Source organism: Xiphias gladius, chromosome 17, assembly GCF_016859285.1.
Source record: "Xiphias gladius isolate SHS-SW01 ecotype Sanya breed wild chromosome 17, ASM1685928v1, whole genome shotgun sequence".
NCBI classification, from domain to species: Eukaryota; Metazoa; Chordata; class Actinopteri; order Istiophoriformes; family Xiphiidae; genus Xiphias; species Xiphias gladius.
This window is the reverse complement of record NC_053416.1, coordinates 8,612,694-8,633,512: the sequence shown is the minus strand read 5'-3', so window position 1 is coordinate 8,633,512 and position 20,819 is coordinate 8,612,694. Positions and strand designations below refer to the sequence as shown.

At 41.1% G+C, this 20,819-nt stretch overlaps 1 protein-coding gene across 1 annotated transcript in view; it reads left to right on the top strand.

Annotated features, from left to right (window-relative positions):
• Positions 1-1,460: 1,460 nt before the first annotated feature.
• The window catches only part of LOC120802853 (reticulon-4 receptor-like 1), a 68,694-nt gene continuing 49,335 nt past the window's right edge, over positions 1,461-20,819 (top strand). Inside the window, exons 1-2 of the mRNA XM_040151029.1 lie at positions 1,461-1,499; positions 2,101-2,251. Coding sequence (XP_040006963.1) covers positions 1,461-1,499; positions 2,101-2,251 — 190 coding nt within the window. The remainder of the gene's footprint in view (positions 1,500-2,100; positions 2,252-20,819) is intronic.

The window sequence follows — 20,819 nt, the reverse complement described above, 5'->3', positions numbered from 1 at the left end:
AATGACATCACATCGCGGAGCCCGACCATAGGTGCACCAGCTCACCACACAGTGACAGTGACGCATGAAATGGCTGAAATTAGAAGAAGCTTCTATTTTGTTTGAGTCTGTGCTTGATGCGTGCTTCAGAGTGACGAGAGGAAGTAAAGATGGAGGTATGTGGGAGAACAGGAGAAGAGGGGAGTGTGAGAAAGCGTTGTTTGTCTACTGCCAAACCTTGTTTGTGTCTTCAGCCTGGGTCTCATAACACTGAGGCACTTGTGTGTGTGTGTGTGTGTATCACACTTAAGTCTTACATAACAATCAGATGCTCAGCTGGGGACACTGTACAGATGAATCCCAGGATGCCCTTTTATTGGATTTAGTGTGGTTGTTTTCTGGCACACAACTAAAAAAGTAATCAAAAACAAACTTCTACATAGCTGGAAGAGCTATGAATGTGTACTCACTCTAATATTCAAGTAAACTGGCATCATACTGTACATTGCTACACACATCTGCAGTCATTTTCATGACATTACATTTATATTTTAGGCATTGCTGTTGCTTTTTTCCAGAATGAGTGAGTCAGAATACATCAGATGGACATTTACATATTTGGTTTTTAGTTATTTTTGTCCTTGCTATACTGAATTCCTGCCTGGAATGGCTATTTTGGTAGCTGCATTATAAAATACAATGAACGAATTAGCGTACAGTATACTGCATATTGTACATTGTCGACAGCAAGTGTAAAATTGGAGAAATATGTTAGGAACTAAGCTATCTTTAATATATAAAGGGGATACGTACATTAAAAACTCTAAAACCAAACCTTATACTCTCTGCTCCATGTTCAGCAAATTAAAAATGATTTGTACATGATTGGCCCGGGGTAGTTCTGTTAATAATCCATAGTGAGGTTTCGTTTTATGCATCGAGCTTTGATTTTACGTCAGTAATCATTCATATGTTGGATCATGGCTGGGAATAAAATATTTCATTTATGGCATGTTCACAATTGTTGAGGACATTTGCTTTTGAATTATGGAGAGATTATTGGAGGTTGATATAAGAATGGACCAAAATGTTCACCCAGAGCTACAGTATGTGCTGACAGAGACAACATTAAACACAGTGAGTTTTAAATAAAAGTGTCAAGATGGTATAGCCATTGTTGATAGAACTTGCTCATGGGTGTGCTGCTGTCCCATGCAAGTGGTGTTTATGGGGGACTTGTCCCTGCAGCATCTGTGTCGGAGGGTGTCAGCACAGTTAATGTTGAGGGTTAGGGTCCATTAGAGGATGATTACTGCAACACAGAGACCAGTTTGTGCTTGGCTCACAGTTGAACAGAAAATTACAGCGGTGAGAGGGAGGAAGGGTGAAGACGTCCACAGTGCACCCTCTGAACCCCCTCTCCCCCTTTAACCAATACTGCATTAATCTTCTTAAGCTGTCAACATGACCTAAAACTGACGATGCACAAGTGTGCAGAGGAGAGGAAAAACTCCCGCCAAGTAGACAACAGCTTGTGACTAATAGTGAGTTTTAGCAGAGCTCACCAAGCTCATAACTGAGTTGTAGCACCATCATCTTGGCGCAATTCAATTACTGCTTTGAGAAAGGTGCCTGCCTCAAATGTTTCTGCTCACTCAGGAGTCAGTCATACCCTCTGCCTGGTGCTCGTGACCGCCATGTGAACCGGGGGCGACGGGAGAACATTTTTTTCCAGATGTGCAATTTAACAGATGGCACCACTGACTCATAAGTTCATGTCAGCTCACCCACACAACGGGAGACATTCATGTGGTTATGCAGGTGTGAGTTAATGAAAGGTGTGCACCGAGAAGCTGTGTGAAGTAAATGCTGTTAGATTACGTGAGGACGTGTGAAACAGTGAGGAAAGGAAAATGAGACAGAGGATGAGAGAGGGGGGCAGGAACAGAAACATTTGTGCTCATGAGCTTCACAGGACAGACTTTTTACACATCTGCTTGCACCTGTTATTTAGTGATATAATGACCTAACAGATAATCACAAAACAAAAGATGCCTATCAAATAATACAGTATGTCCCAAATAGCCTGTATAACCTGTGTTGGTGTTATGATTACTACAGTGCTACTGCCCCAATAAGGATCTGGCAGCTACACTGCAGCGCAGCTGTCATGACGATGGGCTGCCTGCCCGACTACACCAGCTGTGTCAGACCAACCATCACTTAATCACCCCGGGAGGGAAAGAGGGAAGGAGGGAGGATAAGAAGCAAGGTTAAGAAAAGACAGAGCAAGTGGTCAGTTTTAGGACGTTGGTGTCAGAGCAAGCGAGTTGAGGGAAAACTGCAGAAAGCAGAGAGGGACAATGGAAGAGGCAGAAATCTGACAAGTGAAGGGGTGATGGAGCAGGAGCAAGGGGATGCAGATGCTTAAGCAGGAAGGACAAGGTGATGGATTTGAGAAGCAAGGAATGCAAAGGAGGAGGAATGGTTGTATGAGAAAAAACACAGAGGTGTTAGAAGCAAGAAAAAGTGGAGCAAAAAGTGAACCGAAAGTCTAGAGGGTGGGGAGGAAGGTGAGTGTTGAATAAGAGATGTCTTGAAGAGTGATGGCAGCGAGAGTGATAACATGAGGAGAAGAAAGGTGAGAGTAATTTGTAAAAGGAGGTAGGGAGCTGAGGTGAAGGAAAATGGCCTGCACTGTAGAATGATGAAAAGGATGGAGTGCATAGTGTGAGAGAGATGGAGTGGGAAGGAGGAGGAGATGATGTCAAACATGTTTTAGGTCGATTCTTCAGCCGGCAAGATCAATAACCATGCAATCAGTCTTGTAATAGCAAGAGCAGTATGCAACCACACAAAATGCAGTACATTATGTTTAGCAGACAGGAACCTCTGACAGACTTTCAGTGCTCGCTCAGGCACAAACACTCAGCCTTGACGTTTGACTGCAGTTAACATCTCTTAATGAACTCGACCAAATGCCACAATAAACATTAAACTGAGGATGAATCAGTTGACCTTTATATATATTAAAAAAAAAAACCTCATTATACCGCATCACCCGTCTTTCTCTCTGCTACTTAATGACCTACAGAGGCATGAAAAAGTTTCAGGCACCTGTAGTAGTAGTTACTGTGAATAGTTCAGTTAGTAGAAGATGAACTGATCTCCAAAAGGCATAAAGCTAAGAGTGAAAAAAAGGAAGGGAGCACCATACTAAAGTTTGGGCACGCCAAGAGATTTGAGCTCTCAGGTAAATTTTACCAAGGCCTCAGACCCTAATTAGGTTGGTAGGGTCATGGCTCGTTCACAGTCATCGTTAGGAATGGCCAACTGATGCAAATTTCAAATCTTGTCCCAACAATCAGCAGCAATGAGCTCCTCTAAACAAGCTGCCTAGCACTCTGAAAATTAAAATAACTGATGCCCACAAAGCAGTAGAAGGTTGTAAGAAGATAGCAATGTGTTTTTCAGGTAGCCTTTTCCTCAGTTCGTCATGTAGTTAAGAAATGGCAGTTAACAAGATAAGGTAGAGGTCAAGTTGAGGTCTGGTGGACCAAGAGAACTTTCAGAGGGATTTGCGCGTAGGACTGCAAAAAAGGCAAACCAAAACCCCCCGTCTGACAGCAAAAGACCTTTAGTAAGATTTACCAGACTCTGGAGTGGTGGAGCACTTTCCTACTGTGCAACGACACCTGCAAAAATATGACCTTCATGGAAGAGTCATCAGAGGAAAAGCTTTCCTGCGTCCGCACCACAACATTCAGCAAGAGTGGTTTGAACATATAAACAAACCTGATGCATTTTGGAAACAAGTCCTGTGGATTGATGAAGTTAAAATAGAACTTTTTGGCTGCAATAAGCAAAGGAATGCTTTGAGAAAAAAGGGTAAAGAACACCTCTCCAACTGTAAAGCACGGGGGTGGATCGGTTATGCTTTAGGCTTATGTTGCAGCCAGTGGCACAGGGAACATTTCACAGGTAGAGGGAATGATTGTTTAAGTCAAATACCAGCAAAGTCTGGAAGCAAACATCACACTGTCAGTTAAAAGGCTAAAGATGAAAAGAGGATGGCTTCTACTACAGGATAATGATCTTACACACACCTCAAAATCCACAATGGACTACTTCAAGAGGCACAAGCTGAAGGTTTTGTCATGGCCCTCACAGTCCCCCCAACCTAAACATCATTTAAAATCTGTGGATAGACCTCGAAAGAGCAGTGCATTCAAGACAGCCCAAAAATCTAAAAGAACTAGAAGCCTTTTGCAGGAAGAATGGGCGGAAATCCCCCAAACAAGAACTGAAAGACTGAGCTGCTACGAAAAGCGTTTACAAGCTGTGATACTTGCCAAAGGGGATGTTACTAAGTCCTGACCGTGCAGGGTGCCCAAACTTTTGTTTCGAGCCCTTTTCCTTTTTAATTTTGAAACTGTAAAAGATGGAAATAAAAAGTAATTTTGCTTAAAATATTAAAGAAATGTTTCATCTTTAACTTAATAGCTTTTGGAAATCAGTTCATCTTTTACTCGCTTAACTATTCACAGTAACAGCAATTCTAACCGGGGTGCCCAAACTTTTAAATGTCACTGTACTTATCTAACTATTCATCATATTCCTCTAATGCCCCCCCCCCCCGACTATGTGTGACTAACATCACGTCAGGCAAGGACTCTCAGCGCAAATCATCCGTTCCCCAGGGCAGATTTGTGCTGCACTGCTTAAGATTTAGGGCGACCGAGATGAGTACATTTGTCTATATTGTAAGGACAGGTTATGCTTTATCTTCACACTGACCGACGATGAATCTACGCTGAAGGGAGGATCACTGATTCATGAATATTGAACTTATTCAAATAACATAATCACTCATAAAATCATATTTCATTGGCAAGATAAATATGTCCCGTTTAAGTGAGTCTTTAGCCTAGCCTATTCCGTCAGCAGCCATCGATCTGAGAACGTGCAATCCCGGAAAGTTTAAAGTTTGTATTGAACAGAATCAGCGACGCTCACATTCATTAACTCAGAACTTGCAAAAACTAACTGATATGGACACCTCCCGGGAACCGCCGTGGCGCTGCAAAATCCAGTTTAAGCTATCTGCGCGGAAATTGAGAAGGCAGGTTTATGTGAAGGACAAAAACAAATAAACGGGGAAATAACATGCCACATGAAAAATGTAATCACACTGAATAATAGATTTCTATATCCAATCATAAATGTAAAAATTGTAAAAGCCATTTTAACTATGACACTAATACGGAGTGCCAGGGTTCCTGCCTACCTCTCAGGATGTGTTTTGGTCTGCATTTCCCTCTGCCTGCATCTACCTGCCCCGTCTCTTCTCATCTGTCTCCTCTGCTAGTCTGAGGGACCTTACATGCTTCCCTCAGCAGCAAATCAAGACAGCTACATCTTCTCCTAATGTCGTTTCGCAAGCATTTCCCTGGACACGTTCACGGAAGAGGTTTTTCATGTAGTCAGGCGTGCATGTGTGCTGCCGGTTGCACAATCTGTGGGAGTGGAGTCTGCTCCTTGAGATGCCATATTTCTGCATGGATCAGCTGGAGTAATAACCAATTATGTCTCAGTGTATGTCGTCAGTGTGCTAATTAGATTACATACAGTATGTTTCCACAGTGAGAGGAGAAGTAGGATGTGGGGTAGATAAAGTATTGTGTTGTTAAAATGGTGGAGTCAGAGACAGTGGTAATTAACTCCTCCTTAATCATCTTGGGATGTCAGAGGAGAACATTTATTATTATTTCCCCCTTTTGCTGGGCCTTGTTTACACCCCCACCACACCCCCTACATCCCAATTTACCCCTGCCAACTAAAATCCCTCCACATTTAACCGGGAGCCCCCTGTGGTCCAGAGGACGACGGAGCACAGGCTTACCTCAAAAGAGTTAGCATGGTAATACCTTCTGGAAATGGAGTCAGTCAGCCAGGCCAGAGCAGAGTTAAGCCCTTGCTCTACTCAGATCAAAGGGGACGGGCCATCCACAGCAATCTCCCAGAAAGAGAGTGAGAGAGTGAGAGAGGATGGGGGGGGGCAGAGAGGAGGGAGAGGCTGTCATATATTCCCTTTATCACTGGGAATTTTACGGTTCAGACCTGTGATTCTGAGGGGAATTTTATAGGCTGACCAAAGATGGGCAGCTCCAATTCAAAAGCCGTGCTGTCTCATCACTTCCCAAAGTGTGAGTGTAGAGTGTGTGTGTGTGTGTGTGTAGGTGGGGTTGCGTTTGTGAGTTTGGGCCCATTTGTGCCAACTTTACCTTTCTTTACTTTAAAGGCATATTTTATCATCCTGTCAGCTTATTGTTTATCAATCCCGCTTTGTACAAGCTGATTCATGCACTGCTCTTGCCTTCCACTCAGACCTGCTTTTCTCATTGAACGCTTCTCCATGGGGGCAGAAAAAAAAAAAGGAGAAAAAAATCAATTAATCAGTTCATTTCGGGGGACAAAGTTTGCGTTGCAGTTTGTTCCTCTTTTCTAGGATGTCAGCTACGTCATTTTAATGCCAACATTCTTGGAAAACGTATCAGCACTATTACTTTTGATGAACTCACGACGTTGTATGGATGGATTATCAGACTGCGAGCTCAGGCGGTTGTTTTTATAGCCCGACGGAGACATTATTACAGGATAATGTAAGCATCATTACATGTCAGACATAAATACTGGAGTAAACACACCAGTTACATTGCATTAATGAAACATGTTATCTAGAGATTATTCACGTTCTGTTTTAATTATGAGATGGTCTCACCACACATAAGCTTCTTATCTGACTGTGAGTATCGGTTTATTTCTAAATGAGCCACGGAAATCCAAACAAGCACAAGCACACATGCCCGAGATGTACGCGTGCTCACACAGGCACACGGACACATGCCACACATGAACAGCATTTCATGCAACATTGTATTTTAAGAATTATGACTATATGCTATTATTCAGAAGGAAGGCCCGAAACCTTTTTTCTGTTTTCTCAATTAGCTTCTTGCTATGAGCGAGTCCTAAGTAAACACACTACTTTCTGCCAAAGTTCTCATAATCTCACAGGGGCAGATTTCTGTATTTGTGTTTTTGTCCCGGGGTCCAGTTGAGAAAAGGTGATGTCAATTATTTCCGTACACCGAAAAAAAAGATAAGCAACATTTTAATCCAAACATGATGAGGGTTGTGCAGTTGTCTGCTTATGTTGCCAGCCACTGTCAATCAAATCTCATCAAACTGCATCCTCACAGCCCGGATGGAGATTTAGAGAGGTTTTTTTTTTGTTTTTTTTGTTGTTGTTGTTAAACTGTTTATAAATAATAACTGAGGACATTTTGTTCTGAACTTTACTTTGACTGTTGCTCATTTAGTCATGAATATTTAATGTTAAAGAGAAATACCCAAGATATGAGACCAAGTTTTCAGGGGCTTTCCTACATTTTGGGGGACACATATCATCAAAGCATTCTCTCTGAAGACATGTGCAAAAGGTTCATTGCCAACAATTTTGCAGAGATGTTCACACAGACTGCAAAGCGACAGCCCACAGTTCTCCTGGGTAATGTAGTATATTAGGGCTGCAACTAACGATTATTTTCATTATCACTTAATCTGTCATATGATATTTTCTAGATTAATCTCTTAGTTTTTTGGTTTATAAAATGAAGAAAATGGCAAAAAAAAAAAAAAAAAAAAAAAGCCCATTATGGTTTCCCACAGTCCAAATTGATGACATTTCTGGCATTTTGGCTTGAAAAATGCCTCAAACGATTACTCAATTATTAAAATAGTTATCGAGTTAATTAGTTAATTTTTGGTTAACTGATCGATTAATGGACCAATCATTTCAGCTCTATAATTGATATTTATTCATGAATTCTGTCTTTTAGTAATATTTACTTTATTTGATTTTATACTGATATTTTGTCCTGTTCCTTCTGCCAGTGTAACAATAAAAATGCCCAGAGTCACTGACAGCGGGTGCAAATGTACAATAAGCTCAAATTCTTAAATTGCCAACAACATCACACAACTTAAAAGACGTGAGCGGATGACATTGGTGAAACATAGGTTAAAATTCATATTTTAATTTATTAGATTTTAACTGATATGAGGGGTGAAAATGTTTTTGTTTATAGGTTACTATTACTGTCCCGACTGGGGTGCGAGGTCATTTGATCACCGGGGGGATGACAGGGACAACAGATCACTCTGAGCAGAGCAGTAACAGGTCAATGTCGTTGTTCCTCTGTAGAAAACCACGATGTTGATAATGTTTGATGACCCACATGTAAACACACTGAAATGGTTACACTTTTGGCTTCTTGTACAACCACTGATGCAAATATAGACGCTTAATATACTGGAATGCTATTTGCTAAGTACTCGGTGTAAGAGCATCGTCATAGTGAATATAAAATGTACAGAAGTATTCTCGGGAAAGAGCATTTCCGTGTGCTGGTTTCTATTATAGAACAGACTGGACCCAAAAAAAGGTACTGCATTATTTTTAGTCCTTCAAACTCCACTTCAGATATGCCGTCCGTCTCAGTCTCTGTCTCACACTCACACACAGACACACACGACATGAGTGCTGGCCATATCGAATGAACTTCATTCTACCAAGTGTGTTAATTGACTGCACCACCACGGTATCAGGGACAAACTAGTCAGTTCCCCTTCATCTACAAGGAAGCCAGAGAGGCACTAAGCCTGCCTATGAAGTGACATTATGCGTTATGGGCAGAGCAATTAAGAAACGGAGACAGAACTCCATGTGAGGATGAGACACTGAGGCAGAAGACTGAATTATAGGCAGACGACTGTGCAGAGAGACTATGCATAAAGTCAGATTGATGGTGTTGAACAAGGAAGAGATGGAAAAAGAGTGATTTGAACAGATGAAAAACAAAGTGACTGAACAAAAAGAGATTGATGCAAATGAACAACGTTAAAGTCAAGTGTGTACCGGAACATAGATTGGGTTTTTGCAGTGATATAAGGTTGGTCCAATAACTATCACTCTACCAGCAGGAAGGTAGGTGGTACGGTGAAGGGGATGCTGCTGTTTCAGAATATATAAGCACAGCTGTCGCCTACAGCTAAAGCCGAACGATTATAGCTTAACTCCGTAACATCTGCTGCTCCCGGGCCAGGGAGAGCAGGCTTCTGGAAAATACCATGTAGGGAGGAATTATAAAACAAGGGTAGTTGCAGGGCAGCCGTCCTCTACGCTTATGTCAGGGTGTCCATCCTATCGGTGTCACATCGTCTTGGGATCTGTGTCGGTGTCCTGCTTTCCAGAGGATTTAAACCCACAGGCACTTTCATGCTTGTCTCCCCAGAGAGAGGCGTAGATTGAAGGGTGCAGGAGACAGTGAAAGACGGAGAAGGAGAGAGTGAGATGGGTAAAACGCAGACAGATGGGGAGGAGATTTTGCACCTAAGCCACGAGGGTCTGTAACACCACCCTGAGAACTGATCGGGTGTGAGCGCGCATGCATGAGTATGTCGGCACGTGGACGTGCCTACGTGCGTCTGTGTGTGAAAACGGAGGTTTGGCCTCATTAGGAGCTTGTTTGGGTAGGACAAGGCAACGCTACCGTGAGAAGGAGGATCAAGAGGGAGCAGAGAGGAAGCTTGAAGTACAGCTGGGATTGAAGTCAGATTGAAGGCTAGTTTCTGCTAAGACTGCAAGAGAAGAACATCAAAGAAATGCAAGAAATACAAAGTTAATGGGGCTCACTCCTGCGTGCAGGGCAATTCATCTAGCCTTGGCTGAACAAAACCTTCTGAGTGAGTGAAAAAGAGACATTATTTCATGTACTAGCCATGATTATGCTTCCCATAATACATACATTTTATAAGACCATATAGTGACTAATTTGAATGCCACAAATAAAATAACCAGGCTGAAAAACAGAGTAATCACACAGGATACAATAGTGTGAGAATGACCAACAAAGCTATGATTTCACACGTTTTATAAGCTTTCCAGTAGGAGGCCAATTTTTTTCGTTTTTTTTTTACTGAGAGTGGTGGTTAAGGAGAAGCCAAGGTGTCATTAAAGTCTAAAAAAGGTTTATACCCATGACAGCATGAATGTGCTCAACAGTTCAGATGAACAGATTTCTTTAGTGACATTTAGTTGATATTTTTGGCCTTCAGATGGCACTGGAGGAAAGAATTCATCCTCTGGGGACCATGAATGTCCTGGTTGGTTCTGATATCTCGTGTACATACAGTAGCAAATTTAATGGAATCAAGTTTAGATATGTAAAAAAGCCAGCAATAAGAGGCAAGGGTAGCACTGGAAGAGGGATCACGAGGAGTCCAAAATCGGGGGATTTCATCCGTTAAGGAGCATGAGCAAGCTCAGTAAATACCCAGGCATCCATCCTTTGGCAAAGGAACGCAAAATAATGAGAGTAACATAATGAGTCAAAGTCTGATACATTCACATCACACACAAGGGATTTTTATGGAACTTCAAGTGCTGAAGACATGTTAGAAAAATTTATTTTCATTGCCTTTTTTTTCTGCTTCAAAGTAAATGAGATGCAAAATAAAACACAAAAAACATGTTAACGTCAATGTGAGAGTTTCATCTGAGTTTTGTTCATAATGTAAGCTTTAGAAAAATAAGCTGCTAGATTGTCATGTCATGATTTTCATACCCCCACATTGTCACACACACACACACACACACACACACACACACACACACACACACACACACACACACACACACACACACACACACACACACACACCCCAGCATGCACTGCAGAAGAAAGACAGACACAGTGAACAGGTCCTCACTCCACAAATACAGACGTAAAATTATTGTTTCTACAGCAGTTAATTCTGATGTGTGATTTGGGCGGTAAATCATGATCCTGCTACAAATGAAATGAGCATGTTTATGAGGGGCCATGGTAAAATGTTGAAGAAAGTCACTACAGCATAATTAAATCTCTGATGTTGCTATTGCAGATGTACTGTGGTTCAAATGGAAATGGGCACCTCACTACATAATAATATGCCCATTACTACTTTAGTCTATATTTCCGTAATCAAAGGTAACTGAACTCTGGTTTGGTTTGATATTTATACCACATGAATGTGCAAAATTGCAAAACTGCCTTTTAAAAAGTAAACTTTTTTAATTGAACAGTTTTGACTAATATGTCTTTTTGTGTAACAAATATTAATAATAATAATAATAATAATATAATATACTGATTTTATTGTGTTTGCTATAACTTAGCTATTGTGCACATCATAATGCTTGTACTGTGTGTGAAGTACGAATAAAGATTCAAGTGTAGTAATCTTTGTCACAGAGGCTAAGTAGACGGCGAATTAAAAACCACAGCGAGAGAAGAGAGAAAAGAGGAATTTGGAGCAGAATTGATGAGGTGTAAAAAGAAAATGGGGTTGCGGTGGCTTTGATGTTTCCGCACAGCATCCCTCACAGCCATGCTGCAATAGGACTGAGACATTTTCCCATTATTTAAGCTATGAATGTGTATGAATATGGAGAGTCTATGTGGTTAACATGGGGGAAAACAGAAAATAACCACGTGAAAACTTCAGTGTCAAGCTTTGGTTGTTGAGCGAACGTGCTCGGATCTGAACGGCTGCAGAGAAGGCTCACAAATACTGTGTAGTCATCTGTGTAGTCATCTCTAAAGATGACTGGGAGTAGTGTACGTATTCTTAGCGTTTCAATATTTGTTTACATCATTTTAACAGACAGGTACTGTAGCCCAGCAGTAAACGTTTCATCTGTGGATTTTCATTTGTTAACATCTTATTTTTCTCCACCTCCTCCTCTCAGTCACCCTTCACCATTTCTTTTCTTAACCTACAGCTGATTCCTTGCTCATGGAGAAAAAAAAAAAAAGGAAGAAGAAGATAAAATTAAGTTTTGGAAAAATATTCAGATTTTTAACGGAAGTCTTAACTAGCAGCATTGTGATATGAAAATTCTCATAAAAATAAGTAACAGAAAGTCCTGCATTCAAAACTTTTGAGTCAAAAGGAAAGATGTACTACTAGCGAAACTAGAAGCATCCACACTTCTATATTTAGAGTTCTAGAGAGAGCTGTCTAACTACTTCATATGTCTTAGCAGCCGGGTAGTTTAAGATACAACAGATTTAAACACCTGGTAAGTGTCTTTTTTTACTTTCAAAGGACATGGGGAGGGGCTCTGTTTCCATTATCAGGTTCTCATTCAGCACTTTCTCCCGTGTGGAGTCAGGCCAAGCTCCACCAATCCTACGGTTATGTTTAGAAACAGAAGGGGAATTTGGGGTCATGGTCCACTCTTCGGTGTCAATTTGTCAGCAGCATGAGGGGATCAGATGAAATCAAGAAAAGACGCTTTTTAAAAGACACAAATACACACATGATCTCAAACACACACACACACACACACACACGAACACACACACACACACAGACCTATGGAGGTCAAAGCGAACATGATCCTAATGACAAAAGAGATTTCATAACACTGTCCAGTGCCAGACAATACAGAATTAGACATGGAGTCTGCGGGGCTGACGTTCTGTAATAAGGATCGAGGAGCAGGGTAAACAGAAAACAACCAGTAACTGGTTTTAATGTTGTTGCCGATCGGTGTATATTTTAAAATAAACGGTCTGTTAAAGGATGTTGTTTGTTCAGTCTCCAAGGTTGTGGGAACCATAAATTTGCCTCAACCTACTGTATTACTGCGCTGCTTCGGCTTGGTTTCTCAAATTCTGAGAGGACAATTTGGGAAAACCGGGTAATGCCATGGGGAGTAACAATTTGAACAATGAGTCTTTTTGTAAAAATCTATTGGAGGTTTATTTTCAACATTTCAGAGAGAATAAGTAGTTGTTGCTGTGCCAGTGGAAAATAGAGGCATGACTTGAATAACTGCCAGTGTAGTTGGTGTGTGCTGTAATGTAGGGTGCATGTACGTGTACTTGTGTGTGTGAGAGGGCGCGGAGCGCGTGTCGGTTCGTACACAGATGTTTAACTCAGCTCAACTTTCTGCAGCTGACTGAATCCTCCTTATGTAAGTCTGTTTCATATTTCATACTTTTCTATTTTAGCCCCTCCGCCTGACATTAGAGGCTTCGTAAACAGAAGACGAAGAAATGTCTGAGGTGTGTGAGAAACGGGGCGAGAGAAGCAGAGGCAGACAGCAGATGGGGGAGTGGGCTGAAGTGACTAAATGAAATACTCAGGTGTACACGCGGAACCGGGTCAAACAGCATTTACAGAAACTTTTCATAGTTTGCCTCCACTTTCTGAGATGCCATATTTAGAGACTTTGCCATTTGGGGGAAGAGCATTTAAAAAGCCATTTCAGCACACTATTCTGTGATTGACTACTTACCAGATTTGACCTGACACTTTAAACTCTGCACATCTGGTAAGGGTAAGCCCAAATACTAATATTTACACGAAAAAGTGATTAGTGCCACATCTTTAGGCGTTCTAAGTGAAAAGTTGTCTGTGTGATATGACTTCATGACTATAATCCTATAAAGACACTAGCAGAAAGAGGCGTAACATTCAAACCCTCAGCGAATATTGTTCATCTGTCATATTCATCAGAGGCTGATCCCATTTGCGAGGATCAACACCCCAGGAAGATAATCTCACAATAATCTCTCTTTCTTTATAAAACATAAGTATCCCAGTGTTTTAATCAAAGGTATTTTTCGTAACAGAACAGAATGGAGATTTTATTCCTGCCCTAATGAAAAATGGCACTTCTCCAATACAGTAATATTGGCAATTTAATGCCTTCGTGTGAGATCCTTTCTCATCATCTTTTAGTCTCCATTGCCTGGAGGTTCACATTAAACCGTTTTCCCATATGCCTCAGACAACAGCCAACACACACACACACACACACACACGCCCTCAGACACAATCTAATCCCCCTTTATTGTCCCAGTCCACATCTCCTTTTCACAGGGCCACAGGAGGAAGGCATTTATGCAAAACAGGAGATACACTGACAAGCACATTTACACACATGTTCATATCTACGCGCACACATGCACACACAAAGGCACATGCACAAGCCATTTCTCTCCAGTTACGTCCCAGATGAAAAGGTGCCAATTATTAAAGGCAGTTTTTTCAGGAGAGTCCGTCGCTATCACCATATGCAAATTTCAAACTTTTCTGAAAGAAATGCCTTCCCATCAAAAAACAATTTTGCTTTTTACCGCTCCCTATTGTTGTCATATACATACACACGCGCGCGCGCCACAATCAGACATACTCAAGCACACCAGCACGTCAACACTGACGGACTCTAAGAGGTGGCAGCAATAAAAATCTGCCCAAAATGGAAATGATAAGACAGCTGTGGCAGCACATCACAGCACTGCAGCACGTTCGTTTGTAAGTAGCCTGCAGAGACACAAGGAAAAGTATGAAGTCTGCATGGACATATAATATGCATGTACACAGGTGTGTTGTGTGACTTATAAATATTCATAGATTAAAATTTATTACAATAGGCGGAGAGGGTCGGCAGCAACACAACTCCTTTCAATGTTGAAAACAAAGCAATTAAAATGAGACATGACAGCATGCAGTCAGGTACAACCAGAGTTCATTTTAGTGTCAGAAATTTCAATTTTAAATGCTTCTTACAATTACATTTTTTTCCCCCACTGAGGAACAACTACACTGAAAGTACGACACATCAGGAATATCTTCCTGATTTTGAGCTGCAGTCACATTTTAATTATCACAAGCTTTCTATGGTCACCCATCTGCTTCTGTTTATCAGCATGTTTGCATGTACTGTTTAACGTTGTGATTGATATCCAATAAGGGAACTCCATAAGAGGTAATGGCCTTTGCCTGGATTCACCTCATCAGCGTACTTGATGAAAACAGCAACCATCCTTAATGTGTTTTACTTTCAGTGCACAGCTACATACCCACTGTGATTTGAGAAATATACCAGGATCCTGTCAGCCGTGTCAGCTCTGTCCAGTTTGGAACACGAGTGAATCACACTCAGGAAATCGTCTCTATTGCTACTGACAAATCAAACTCATGATTTGTCAGTAGCAATAGAGAAGATTTCCGTTCCTGCAGCCAAACGCTTTTCTCCTTCATCTTCTCCACCCCTGTCAGATTTCCCCTCTGTGACAAACCTCCCATGTTTTCAAATCTGTGAGATCTCAGCCACTGACCACGCCAGACTGGTTGCAGTGAACGTGAGAGGATGCCCAATGCGGTCGTGGCATCAACCACCTGAGTCACAGCCTTTCCCAGCATTGCTCAGAAGTAACTAGAGCTGGACCTGAATATTCAACTATTCCGATATTTGTTCGCTGGGTAGGTATTCGGTTTTAAAATAGTGGGATATAGCCAATTAAATAAGAAATAGTAATCCAAGATTATTCATTATGCACGAACCTTATTTAGTATTAGTTATTCTCAGACAAGGACATTTAATCTTAGTGATAGTTTTGCGCTTCACAGCTCTCATCTAACGTTACCAGCACTAACGCTGGGGCAGTGACACGTGGCCAAATGACAGGCTTGCAAGTTTCAACTACGTTAGCAAGATGTCGAAAAGGTCAAGTGTCTGGAATGACATCCAAATTTGTGAAGATGACACCCAAAAAGATATTCCAAAGGAAACTGGCATATCACAAATCTACAAATTTGGCAAATCACCTGAAAACTGTAAGTAACAGCTTAGTCATCTTGCATCTGCTAGACTTCTGTTTTTTTCTATTATAGCTGATGTTTGTGTGACATGCGTGCTAAGAAAGGATAATGTTGGAGTCCGTTTTTGTCCCCGTCTCTTGCCGCTATTTCTCACCAAAGATTCAAAGCACCAAAAGTGAAGAAGAAACTGCAAGGAAATTGCAAGAAATTGCAAATTCAGCCTTGATAGGACTGCCCGAGTCTCTCATCCCAAACTTTTGCTGTCACGCATAGCCTCAAGCAGTCTGGATGCAAAGTAAATACAGACCCATTAACAAAAGCTGTTGAACATGTTGTTCATTCAAAGCAAGAAAACATCCACCTCTACACACTTGTACAGATTCAGCTAATCCACTTTTAGAGTTAAAACCAGCACACAAATCGATCTCATATAGTAACTAACAACTGACTGCTGTTTTCAACATGTTCACTGATGACATGAGCAATGAGTCAAATGTACTTGAAATTGGAGGATTGCTGTGGTAAACACTTAATTTGGACCAAAAAATAATAATAAAAAATCGTTTGTCTGCTATGGCAGAAGAAGAAATTTCAGGCACAAACAATATGGCTGCAGCTGTGTTTGGCAGTGGCTGGTTGAAGCAAGGTGTTAAGTCTCTGGCTAAACTTTTTCACGGTCAAGACAGTTAAGACAGAGCTCATAAATATCTTTATATCCTGCACTGGTTCTTTAAAGCTTTAACTGAGGTGACAGGCAATTTTGATAATATTAAATGTAAAAAATGCATTACAAGCTAGTTGTGCAGTGTTAATAAAAGTCTGCTGTCCATTAAAGGGGCAATGCGAAAGACTTGACCAACCGTTGAATTCATACTTCAAACAAATAGCGAGCAGCATATTACCAGAAAGTTGGGGTGTCCACCGCTACCGTAGGAAACAAGGAAATGCACTCTTTGGTCCTTCCTCCTCCCTCCCCTCCCCCTGTGCCATAGTGGGACTGGCCATCGGGCATAGCGGGACAAATCAGTGGGCCGGTGGACCGTCAAAAAATCCACAAACTTTTTAAAGGCCCTCTCTATGTACCTGTCATTGGAGGGGGTGCTGCATGTGTGTTCCAGGACTGGGCTCACTGGTCACTCACAACCAAGTTTCAAACCCTCACCCTCATGCTGAGCTAACGTTAGCTTGAATAAATCGAAAACAAACATAGGGCAGTTGTTGACAGGTTGCAAAATCTGCATGGATTGGGGATTAATATTTTTCCACACAGGTTTACCTTGTAATCTGATTATGTAACTGGTAGGTTTGTTTTTCTTCGGTTATTGCTAGATGACGACTATTTCAGCGAAGATGTAGCGGTGGCAGGAGTAGAGGACGAGCCACGAGAGGGCTAGGAACGCGAGGGAGAGCCGCTAGAGAAGCAGCATCAATAACTGCTTGGCGAAAGAGTTGAGGAATGTTATGGAGAAAGAACGGCTGCAACACAGATTTATAGCCTACTCGCAGTTACAACTTCTTCATCCTCTGATGTTGGATTGAGGGCAGACTGGATGGTACAGTGACTTACTATCGCCTCTTACGTTACAGAGTGGTATTATGAGACGGGACAGGCGGGGTTTAGCTGATTGGCATGCTAACTTCAGTAGATGTCTCTGCAACACAATACATAGACCTTTTGACATAACGTCAAAAGTATTATTTCTTCACCTTCTGTAATCTTAGTTCATTTTTGAATGTTTTAAACGAAAATACTTACATATTCCCCCTTTAAAACACTGTTGCTGATGCGGAAGTGAGTGTGCACTGACAATATTCTGCATTCAAATAATGGAACAAAGATTTTCAGTGTATAATGTGGATGGATGAGGCCTCTGGAAACAAAAAGAGCATGTTGCAACCACTGTGGAGAAAATTCTTTGATGTTGATAATGATGATGATATATCTTTCAGCACTCGATGGTTATGCACAAGGCCAAAACCCATCGTGGGGTCTCAGACAATTTCCAAATGACCTTTACATCATACAAAGAAAATTACACCTGCTAAAAATTGAAAGCTAGTGAAGCAAAAGCCTAAAGTACACAAAGCAAAGTAGGCAACTGTAGATCAGGGAAGCTCAACATTTAATGCTGCCAGTGTAGACAAAACACATCACAGTGTCTCTGCGGTACAGTAGTTAAAGTTGAAGAATTTTATCCTCATAACAAGCAATGCATGAAGCAGAGCTTCTCTGGGTCACCAACACAGTTATATCAGACTTTTTATTCAACTCATGCTCACACTTCTCTAGCATTAATGAGCAAATGTTTCCAGGCACTGAAGTTATATTCATGTTGTGCAACAAAAACAGCTTGCCTTTCATGCTTTGGTCTGTCATCCTACTTCAGAGGATAGCCACTCAGCTACACAAAGTTGTCAAAAAGCGGTGTCATATCTTTTGAAGAAGGTTTAAACAAACTAACGCCATCTGAAAAGATGGTTTTACAGTAGTGAATGTTTAAGAAGGAAAGGTTGTGGCGCTATACGTGGATTCAGAGCTTTTAGATTTGTAAAAATTTAACCCTGAACATTTTTTTAATGCTCTTCTTTAAATACTCCAATCTGAACCAGGATTTTTATAAAATTTTAAAAGCATAAAAGTTCTGAAGACCCAGACATGTCAGAGCTAATCAGTGTTGGCAGCTGTGGTCCACTGTGCATGGCAGTTTTCATAAACAGTGGAAAGAGACCAAGATTGGAAGCTGGAAGACACACTGCCCAAATGTACTCCAGCTGTTGCTGCCATTTATCTGCATTTACTTGAATCTGGAGTTCAAACACAACACATTCAAAACACTGGAGGAAACTGCATATGGTCACATTATCATACATTTCAAAAAGTCCATGTAGAAATCTATCAATGATCATACTGCATCCTGCACTGACCGTGTAAATGTTTTCCAAACATGTGCAGTATTTCCTAATATATTAAAGTTATAATCCTTGTGAGTTTCATTAACTCACCCCCCATTTTCCTGCAGTATTCAGTCAAATTCATTGGATTCACTGGAAACCAATAATGCACGTATTGAAGAGTAACTGTGTGTAATTTCAACTCATTGATATCAGCCTCCCTGTTAACTGATTGCTCTCTTTACACCGTGTCAGAACTGTCTTACAATAAGTTATTGCTAATGCAACACTTAATGGAACATTTGCTACTGCTGCTGCCATTAGCACTAACCGCGTTCATTTATCAAAAAATGCATCTGTAAAACAAGACAACGGTCATTTTCAGATTTTTTTTTGTCATTGAGTCAGTTTTAAATATTGCAGTGAGTAAATGGGAAACGATCGAGCAGCCACAGTGAGCTGCAGGCGATAACCTGCACAACTCTAACTCCTCAACCAGGTGACCAACTTTACTGTGTGGAACTATTCATGCCATGTGCAGCACCGAATCAGATTGCTGTTGAAATTTTTTTTGGCTGACTACTTTATTACATTACACTTCATTTCAACAATGTGAGTTCAGAACAGCTGCACTGTAAACTGATGGGACCGCACCGGGTCTAAAGATGAACTGTAACTCACTTCCAATAGATGAGAGGAACACTTTACGACCATTCAAACAACAGGGGACACTGAGAGCCCTGAGAGCCACTTGGCAAGTTTTCCCCGATGTGCCACTATATGTATTTTCACATCACTATTTCCTTTCAAATTTGCTTCAAAGTTTTGTGTCAACGGATGGTTAAAAAATTTAGAGGTTGAGAAGCATGCGGGAATACATTCACAGCCAGAGAAAAATAAAATTTGCAAAGCGGAAGATGTCAAAGTGCCCTCATGCAGGCACCTCATCAGCCTACAGTACTCTGGAAAAGGCCACTGCTGTTTATGCACATAAGTGGCATGACAGCAGCCCTTTGAGGCAGAACCACAGCTTTTTTCCTTTGTTGCAGTGCAGCTGAAACATTTCTAAAAAATTCAGATAGATGGCCCAGTGGTAGCCTAGGAGCTAGAACACTTAGAGAACACTTTAAGGGGACATCTTTCCAACCAAGAAAAAAAGAAAAAAAAAAAACACTCCTCAAAATGTTGAAGTTGGACCAGCTTGACTAAACAGTGACATGAAGCCACAAGAGAAAATCTCGGCATAAAAGTAAGCTATAGATACAACATCGTAAAATCACCAGGAAAACTAGCAGAACTTTAAGTAGATAAAGAAAGAGTGCTTCTTGCCCACTGCCACCATCAGCGAATGGTTTATAGAGGGAGTTGCTCTGATGTGTGCTGCAGTAAGACGCATGAGCTCTCTTGATCCTTTGTCCATGATGCAGCATGCCAAACAGCTGGAGAATGTCCTATAGATTCTACTTAACACTAAAATGCTGATCTGCTTCCCAGCAAGGCAAATTCCTCGCTGAATACACACCCTTTGTGACAGAGACTACAAAGCGCTGTTCCATTTTGTTTACACCATCTCCTGCAGAGTTGGATGATTGAACAGTGAAAAAGCAGAAATCTGTACATGCTGATGGGCTTTTAAAATCATGCATACTGCATAATGTTAAAAGTAGAAGTTTCCAGCCACCTACATGCACAACATTTGTCACACAGTCATGTCTTGTGATATAATAAAATAAATTATTTGGTATTTCTCAAATATATTCGCATGCATTTGTGCTCCTGCTTTCTCATCTCATCTGATAACGGGCGATTTATCAACAATTTTCAGTCACAAGTGGTATAATGAGACGGGACGGGCCAGGGCTAGCTGGATAACATGCTAACTTCAATAGAAGAAAAGAAGTAATTGGAGTAAAGGACTGAAGTTTGATGCTGAATTTTGCAACTTTTCTTCTAGACTGGTAAGTAAACAGCTGTTAATGCTAACGTTGGCTATGTAGAAATAGCAAAAGCTTAAATATAGCACCTTTAAATCTGACACTTGAAACCTCGGTCCATAGTCAACAGTATTTCGGTACAGGTGTGTACAGTATGCTTACTCAACGTTGTCTTTTGGCACAACACTAACTGCGGGCACCAAAATAATCCAAAAAGCATTACGCACATTCTACATATGGTTCTGCTTTCAGAACCATAATTACTCATCAGCATGGCAGCAGAATGTTCCC